Here is an 8,541-nt window from a genome sequence, read left to right on the forward strand (position 1 = left end):
CATCCACTGGATTAAAATGGAGGTGCTGTCTTTTATTTACCTGTTGCCATGGTGAATCGTGGAGTCGGAGCTCCATTGATGATGGCTTTTTATTGTCGGCTTAACTCAGAGTGAACATACTCAGAGTTGACTGAACTAACTCAAATCAGCTGTTCTGGAACCGGTAACTCAGAGTTTCCCATCTCAGGGTAAATCAACTCAGAGTTCAGGTTTAGACTCAGAGTTTGTTGAACCTCCTACCTGGAATACCCCTCAGCTTATGGCAATTTAAACCACAACATCAGACAGTAAATAATCACAATAACAAATTGGCAACACTAGATAAGCCTCTGCTGCTTACGGGGCTTGAACCCTAATGGTCAGTGTCCAAAGGAACGTGGCCAACGACATGCTGTTTTTTGTGACATTGTGTATTCTAACAATAAAACTTTGTACGATGATGGTTTAAGAATACCAGATTCACCTTGAAGTCTAAAGCTGTTAGTGATTTGTGTTCATCAAGGCCGCAGATGGGTGTGACTGTCATGAAAAATAAAAGAAGTCATTGTGAAAAATAGTTATTTTCAGAGTGTTTTAAGAAAACCTAAACCTCTCTGGTTATTTAATTATTGTTTATTGTCGGGAGATAAATTGCGGATTAAGCACTTTTTTTTTTTTTTTTTTTTTTACAGCTGTAATTCTTATGGCAGAGTCAGGAGACACCTTACAGAAGATGTTGAATGTTGCTCAACTCTGGTGCTCTAAATGGAGGCTTGTGTTCAACCAGACTAAAACCCAGATTATGCACTTCAGAAAAAAGGGTACTGCAAGATCCTCACAGAACTTTCTACTGGGTGATATGCCTTTGGAATTTACTGATTCTTATAGATACCTGGACTTTACTTTGGATGAATTCATGTCTAATGATGTGGGGATTGGAATACTTGCAGACTCTGGGGGAAGAGCTGTAGGGTCAATAATTAGTAAAATGAAATTTTTGTAAAGATATTGGTTACTCCACATTCTCGCAGCTTTATGAAGCTTGTGTATGTCTCCCTTATGCAGCTGGAGTATGGGGTAACAAGGATGCTAAAAAAGTAAATTCTATTCAGAACAGGGCCATAAGATGTTTGCTCGGGGTACATACATTTGCCCCCAGTCTTGCAATACAGGGAGATATGGGGTGGGAGCCTATGGAAATTAAACAAAAGGGAGAAATGATACAGCTGTGGAATTGCTCTGTTAATATGTCAGAGAGTAGACTAACAAAAAGGGTTTTCAACTGGGATAAGGCTCACAGTCACCCCTGGACAAAGGAAATTCTTTGTATTTTTAGGGAGGCTAACCTTGCGTACATTTTTCATAACATGCTTTGTTGTAAATATGTTGAAACAAAAGTTAATTCTCCAATATAAAGAGAAATGGTCCAATCACATGTGGCTCAAGCCCAAGCTTAGATCATATGTTCAAATGAAGCAGAGTTTTGGCCCTGAACCCTACGTTACTTCCTTTCTAACCAGAAGCCAGAGGTCACTGTGTGCTCAGCTGAGAGCTGGTTCACTGCTGTACCTGAAGACAATAGGATATGTAATGTCTGTGATCTAAAAGAGGTTGAAAATGAATTTCACTTTGTTTTATTGTTCACAGTATGAGGACTTAAGGGTTCCCTTGTTTGATGAAATGCTAAAACAAAAAGCTGATTTATTTTGGTCGGATGATGGTCAGAAGTTGGAGTGGTTATTTAAGACTGAGGTTTTTAAGACTGCTAATTACATTTTCAAAGCCTGGAATAGAAGGCAATCCTTGCTCTTTAAGTGAGATGTATCAATGGATTAGATTAGGGTTCACTGTCCTAATCATGAGGACTGTTGTGTTTACGTTGTACTATTGTACATCTGTATTAGTGTACATCTGTTTTGTATCTTGGTCCTAATCTTTTTAAGTTGTATGTTTGATCATTGTTTCTGTTTTTGAGATAAAGTGTCTTGTAAGCCCATAAGGGATGGGCTTCTTTGAAGCATGACACTTAAATAAAGAAATCAAATCAAATCAAATGTAAGAATCCGTTGATGAGCGGAACGGAAAAAAAACAGCTCACGCCCTTACGGAACTTCAACAGTGTGACACATCCAGCGGAAGTAAACAAAACAAGCGCTACAGCAGCGTTAGCTCAATAGATGTATGGATGTAGCTGGGGGGTGATGGTGTAGTTTTCGATAAGAAATAGTTTACTTATAATTAGACAACAATGTGTTCAGTTGAGTTTTTGAGAGAGTTTGTCAACGAGCGACTAACTGCTGCTGCTGAAGAAATATTGGGAGTTTTTCAAAGAAGCATCGTCGAGTACGAGGAAGAGATCGATCGTCAGCGCAGACTGTTGGATATCGTTTTGAAGCCTGAAATAAAGTTACACAGGACAGGTGGGTGAAAGCTAATTGAAGTAATTTACTGGCATGTGTGTTTATTTGCTGTAGCATGACATTAGTATGCTGTTGGTGTTGTTGTGTGTCCCTCCAGAGCTCCCACAGCAACATGTGTGTAAGGAGGAGGAGGTTGTCCCTGAGCAGCAGCTCTGTATTGAGGAGAGGAAGTCCAGTGTGGACCAAGAGGAGCCAGAGCCTCCAGAGATTAAAGAGGAAGAGGAGGAAGTGTGCAGCAGTCAGGAGGGAGAGCAGCTTGTAGTGAAGCAGGAGACTGATGGCTTTATGTTGACTCCTGCTGATGAGGAAAGTGAGCACAGTGAAGATCAGAAAAGACAGAAACCGAAAAACAGATATCATGAAAGCTGTAGTTACAGTAACAATGTATACAACTCCACCATGTCAAATATTCACTGTGATACTCACTCAAGTAAAAAGTATTTAGAAGGTGGGGGAGCTTATAAGCATACGTCAAAATTGAACCCACACTTCCGAATCCACAGAGGTGAGAAGTCATTTACATGTAGAACATGTGGAACAGCTTTCAGACGTTACAGTGACTTGAAAGTCCACATGAGAATCCACACAGGAGAGAGGCCGTATACTTGTAAAACATGTGGGAAGGCTTTCAAACATAGCAGCGTCTTGAACGTCCACATGAGAACCCACACAGGTGAGAAACCGTACCTTTGCAAGACCTGCGGCAAAAGATATTGTGCGTTGTCCTCGTTGACAAGACATGTGAGAATCCACACGGGGGAGAAACCGTACCTTTGCAAGACCTGCAGGAAAAGATTCAGTGACATATCAGTATTGAAAAGGCATTGTAGAATCCACACAGGTGAGAAGCCACATACTTGCACAACATGTGGAAAAGCTTTCGGACTTAAAGGTAACCTGAAAGCCCACATGAGAATCCACACAGGTGAGAAGCTGTACGTTTTCAAGACCTGTGGGAAAGACCCTATAACATCTCCTCACTGACAAGGCATGTAAGAATCCAAACAGATGAGAAGCAATGAAACTTTAAAACATGGGAAAGCTTTCTACCAGAACAGTGTCTTGAAAGCCACATCATAACTCACAGCGGTGAGAAGCTGTGACTTTCAGGAAATAGTGTTGTCAGTGAATCAATGATTAATACAGTGACCAGTGTCCTGGGAAAGTGAGCAACGAACTGTTTTTGTTTTTTTTATCTTGTGTGTTTTAAAAATAAAGGTTTGCATGTTGATGATTAAAGAAGAGGCTGAGGCTGAGATGCAGCTGCTGGACAGAGCCACGATCTGTTTGGAGACCAAAAACAAGGTGCATATTTAAATTAAAAAAAATGTCAGTAAGCATCACATAATGTGTGTGTTTTAATCTGGTGTTTTGTTTTTTGTTAATTTACAGCATAAAAACAATATCCAAATAAAGTAAAAATGAATTAATACAGGTGTTCACAGATTAGCCAGGGGTAAGAACAGAACATTAACAGAAATCTTATATGGGATTATGAGATGTTATACAGGGTGCACAGGTTCAGTGTTTTAGTACCTTTCTTATTTTCTGAGAATAAAATTGACTTCATATATTGTTTGATCGGAAATTTTTGATTCATGAATGTGAGAGTTTGCAGGTAATGGAAACAAATTGATGATTTAATTTTGAATTGCTTTGGTAGAGAGGTGAGTAAAAATGCCAACCAATACATTTTCATAAGGAGGGGAAATTTCAAAATCAGTACACTGGGAAATAAAACCAACAGGCAAGTGGAAACAAGACCAAAGTAGATGGTATAAATCTTCTGGAATCCGTTGACAAAGTGAGCAGTCCACAACAATGGTGTGCACAGACTCTAGCTGTTTTGGAAAGCGTACTTTTGTAGTTTACTAAGACTTCACAGAGGTGGTACAGATGTACAGTTTTGTTGGGAGCCAGCACAGGAGGGGCTGAAAGGGAATTAGTGTGCTGACAAACTAGCAAAGGGGCATTTCAAAAAGAAACAATAACAACAACAATAAACTGTATCTATATAGAATCTTTAATACAAGAAATGCTGCACAACGTCTTTTACAATAAGGACATTATAAGCACGAATTGCTTCACATGAAAATAGACATAATGACCATAAAAGGACACTTAAAAACAGTTTAGAACAAGGACTAAGTGATTCAAAACAATAAATCCTGAAGAAATCGTAAGATGAAATAAATCATAAAGAGTCACAAAATCGTAACACCCTAAAATCATAGAATTGTAAAATCACAAAATCAAGTAAGATACAAAATTTTGGAAGAGTTTCAGCAGCGTGAAGCGTAAAGAGAAAGAGTTTCAGACCTGTCTTAGGAAAGTCAGAGCTAGTTAAAGGCTGAGGTGAACAGATATGTTTTTAGCTTTCTTTTAAAAAATATTCAGCGAGCCAGCTTATCTGATATCTATAGAGTTATTGGTACAATAACAGCACCAGGTCCACTTGGGAAAGGAGAAGGAAAAGCAGTGATTCAGACGAAAGGAATGGAGATAAGGCAAAAAAGGTGTGAGGAAGACCAGAAAGGAAGAGGATATCACAAAATACAAAAATCACTCATAACAAAGACATATTATAAAGGAATAGAAGGTGTTAGAACCGTGGGGTAAAGAAAATGTGGAATGTATCTTACTGCATTGCACTTTGTATGAGGTGGAAAGGGAAACACTGATTGATAAAGTCCTCGAGGCAGGGCGGGAGTGGAATTTGATGGGGTTACTGGGAACAGAGGGAGAAGTAGACGAGATAAGAGTCACCAGGAAGGCACTTTTTACTCTCTGAAATGTCACAGGGTTAATGGGAAGAATTAAAGACATAAGGTACATTGATATGACGTTACACACTCATGTACAGTGGGTGGGGGTATGCACCTTAAAGTTGTTTGTGATCCACCAATGGTCCTGTTTTTTTGTTTTTTTAAAATTTTATCTTTATTAACAGATTCCGGCATTACAAAGTCAACAGATTCAAACGTTCCAGTCAAACTGTAGCATATTTCACCAAGCAAAACTTAATATACAGTCAGTATAAACCATGTTAACAACATTATAACATCAATACATAACATAAAATGAATTAAGATAGAAGGAAAGGAAAGAGTCAGAGATTTCAAAGTTGTTGTTTTTTAAATTAAACAGCTCATTCATAAAAATTTTTTGTCCTGCATTAAAACACCAATTTTAATAGTGTTGAAATCTAAGATGGGTGCTTGAGAGTCCTTCTCAGAAGTCCGGTGTTGAAACAATCCCCAAAAAGTTCTAATACAATTGCAATCAAAAAATACATGTTCAAGTGTTTCAATATCAAGGTCACAACATTTACAATTATGTCTTTCAAAATTAAATATTTGTCTAAGAAATTCATTACAAGGATAAATGTAATTTAAGATCTTAGAATTAGTCACTTTAGTTTTTGGTGGGACCGGGAGAAACAGGTGTCTAGTTCTAATTAGAAGAAGAAGAAGTAAGAACCCGTTGATGAGCGGAAGGAAAAAAAATAGCTCACTTTCACTGCCGGAACTTCAACGCTGTGACACATCCAGCGGAAGTAAACAAAACAAGCGCTAGCAGCGTTAGCTCAATAGATGTATGGATGTAGCTGGGGGGTGATGGTGTAGTTTTCGATAAGAAATAGTTTACTTATTATTAGACAACAATGTGTTCAGTTGAGTCTTTGAGAGAGTTTGTCAACGAGCGACTAACTGCTGCTGCTGAAGAAATATTGGGAGTTTTTCAAAGAAGCATCGTCGAGTACGAGGAAGAGATCGATCGTCAGCGCAGACTGTTGGATATCGTTTTGAAGCCTGAAATAAAGTTACACAGGACAGGTGGGTGAAAGCTAATTGAAGTAATTTACTGGCATGTGTGTTTATTTGCTGTAGCATGACATTAGTATGCTGTTGGTGTTGTTGTGTGTCCCTCCAGAGCTCCCACAGCAACATGTGTGTAAGGAGGAGGAGGTTGTCCCTGAGCAGCAGCTCTGTATTGAGGAGAGGAAGTCCAGTGTGGACCAAGAGGAGCCAGAGCCTCCAGAGATTAAAGAGGAAGAGGAGGAAGTGTGCAGCAGTCAGGAGGGAGAGCAGCTTGTAGTGAAGCAGGAGACTGATGGCTTTATGTTGACTCCTGCTGATGAGGAAAGTGAGCACAGTGAAGATCAGACTCTGGCTTTCATTCATGATGACACTCAAAGTGCAGCAGAGAAAAAGTCTGTATTTAAAATGCCAGTTATAAGCTCTGTGATACCAAACAGTGAGCACCAGCTGCTCTGTCACAACTCTCATGTAGCTGAGAGCCAAGATGAGGAAGAATACCAGCATGGAGACTCAGGATCAACTAGAAACACAGAGCTTCAAGCAGAGAAAAGACATCATGAAAGCAATAATCACAGTAACAATGTACCCAACTCTTCCGTGTCAGAGATTCACCGTAATACTCACACAGCTAAAAAATCTTTCAAATGTGACACTTGCGGGAAAGCTTTAAAGTTTAAGTGCCATTTATATACACACATGAGAATCCACACAGGTGAGAGGCCGTACCCTTGTAAAATATGTGGAAGAGATTTCAGATATAATCGTGACTTGAAAGTACACATGAGAACACACACTGGTGAAAATCCGTTTATATGCAAAACATGTGGGAGAAGTTTCAGAGAGAACAGTTACTTGAAACTCCACATGAGAGTCCACACAGGTGAGAAGCCGTTTGAATGCACAACATGTGGGAAAGCTTTCAGACGAAGAAGTAACTTCAATGTCCACATGAGAACCCACACAGGTGAGAGACCGTACCTTTGCATGACCTGCGGGAAAAGATTTTGCGAGATGTCTTCCTTGACGAGACATATAAGAATCCACACAGGTGAGAAGCCATTTATTTGTAAAACATGCGGGACAGCTTTCAGACATAGTAGTCACTTGAAGGTCCACATGAGAAGAGCCCACACGTGAAAAGCTGTCAGTGTAATCTGTATTGAAAAGGCATATTAGAATCCACACAGGTGAGAAGCCATTTATTTGCATAAAATGTGGGAAGAGTCCAAAGTGGTGAGAAGTCATAACTTTTTAAGATCTGCAGAAAAAGACACAGATGTGTCTCAGTTGTTGAGGCATATAAGATTTTATGCAGCAGTGATTGTTAACTGGGGGCCCTCGGACCACATCTGGCCCACCAGAGCTTTCCACCTGGCCTGCAGAATATTAATTAATTCAGAAAATGTAAGGAGGGAAAGAAATATGTTACAATTTTTAGGTTATCTAGTATTTTTACTTCTTATATTGAAGGAACAAAACAATTTAAATGGAAATAATTTTATCAGGATTGATTTACCAACCCCAAATTTGTGCGTTTGAGTCAGGAGTAGACTTTACGAATCCATCTCTCAGCTTATTATGAGCGATAGTGATGCGTCAGGTTCGGTAAGCTTACTAGAAAAATATCAAATGTCAAAAAGTGACAAAGCAGCATTCTGATTAAGTCAACCTTAGAAACATTGCATGCAGTAGTTCAACTTCCACTTTCTTTACCCCTCTCTCTGCCACTCTTTCTGTGTCTCTCCCACATACACAAACATACACACACACAAACAGATTTAGTCAGACTTTGGATGGAATTATTCATAAATACAAGGAGGCATTGCTCCGTGTCTCTCCTTCCATCAGCTGCTGTGCTTTCACCATTATTTTCAGGGGCAGATTTCGTGTGGTGGGGCCCCAGGCAAACTGCCTTGCTTTCTATTCACCCTTCCTCTAACTGGTAGTATTGATGTTGGCAGGTATAGAGGAAGTACTTAAAACTTTTTCTCTCAGGTGACACTATTAATAGCACGCAGCAAAAGTTTAAAGGGAAATTTCGGTTTATTTCAACCTGTCTCCTATCGTCCTAAATTAGTTTCAAGTGACTAGTGACCTAAAAATAATAGTTAGCATGTTAGCCGTTAGCCTAGATACAGCCGGGGTGCATAGTAGAGTCAGACCTGTTAAAACGTAAGTGAACGGGCAACCTTCAAGTGCAAAGTTAGTCCACTAAACAAGCTTTTTTTCCACAAAGACCGCCTCATATCGTTAGGATAAATGTCAGAGAACATATAGAAAACGACATGTAAACGTGTTGTCTTACCTTACCGGTGTGCTGC

The 8,541-nt window shown here is 39.4% G+C and overlaps 3 protein-coding genes across 4 annotated transcripts in view; all 3 read left to right on the forward strand.

Annotated features, from left to right (window-relative positions):
- The window catches only part of LOC126385584 (zinc finger protein 664-like), an 11,020-nt gene extending 2,513 nt beyond the window's left edge, over positions 1–8,507 (forward strand). Inside the window, exon 2 of the mRNA XM_050037380.1 lies at positions 6,333–8,507. Within this exon, the coding sequence (XP_049893337.1) occupies positions 6,333–7,357 (1,025 nt within the window). The 3' untranslated portion in view covers positions 7,358–8,507. The remainder of the gene's footprint in view (positions 1–6,332) is intronic.
- LOC126385589 (zinc finger protein 420-like) lies at positions 2,091–3,991 on the forward strand. Of its 2 annotated transcripts, XR_007569426.1 has the most exons (3): positions 2,091–2,399; positions 2,497–3,704; positions 3,792–3,991. XR_007569426.1 is itself a non-coding variant. In XM_050037390.1 (2 exons), the coding sequence occupies exons 1-2, from the start codon at positions 2,228–2,230 to the stop codon at positions 3,381–3,383; spliced, it is 1,059 nt and encodes a 352-aa protein (XP_049893347.1). In that variant the 5' UTR covers positions 2,091–2,227; the 3' UTR covers positions 3,384–3,737. The 2 variants fall into 2 exon arrangements, 1 of the variants encoding a protein (XP_049893347.1); XM_050037390.1 differs by lacking the exon at positions 3,792–3,991 and having other exon boundaries at positions 2,497–3,737.
- LOC126385577 (gastrula zinc finger protein XlCGF57.1-like) overlaps positions 5,953–8,541 on the forward strand; it is a 69,296-nt gene continuing 66,707 nt past the window's right edge. The window contains exon 1 of the mRNA XM_050037369.1: positions 5,953–6,235. Within this exon, the coding sequence (XP_049893326.1) occupies positions 6,064–6,235 (172 nt within the window). The 5' untranslated portion in view covers positions 5,953–6,063. The remainder of the gene's footprint in view (positions 6,236–8,541) is intronic.

This window comes from Epinephelus moara, chromosome 24 (genome assembly GCF_006386435.1).
Source record: "Epinephelus moara isolate mb chromosome 24, YSFRI_EMoa_1.0, whole genome shotgun sequence".
NCBI lineage: Eukaryota > Metazoa > Chordata > Actinopteri > Perciformes > Serranidae > Epinephelus > Epinephelus moara.

Coding starts and splice junctions, on each gene's coding strand:
- LOC126385589 (XM_050037390.1), top strand. CDS start 2,228: ATGTGTTCAGTTGAGTTTTTGAGAGAGTTTGTCAACGAGCGACTAACT. Junction 2,400..2,496: donor AATAAAGTTACACAGGACAG/GTGGGTGAAAGC, acceptor GTGTCCCTCCAG/AGCTCCCACAGCAACATGTG.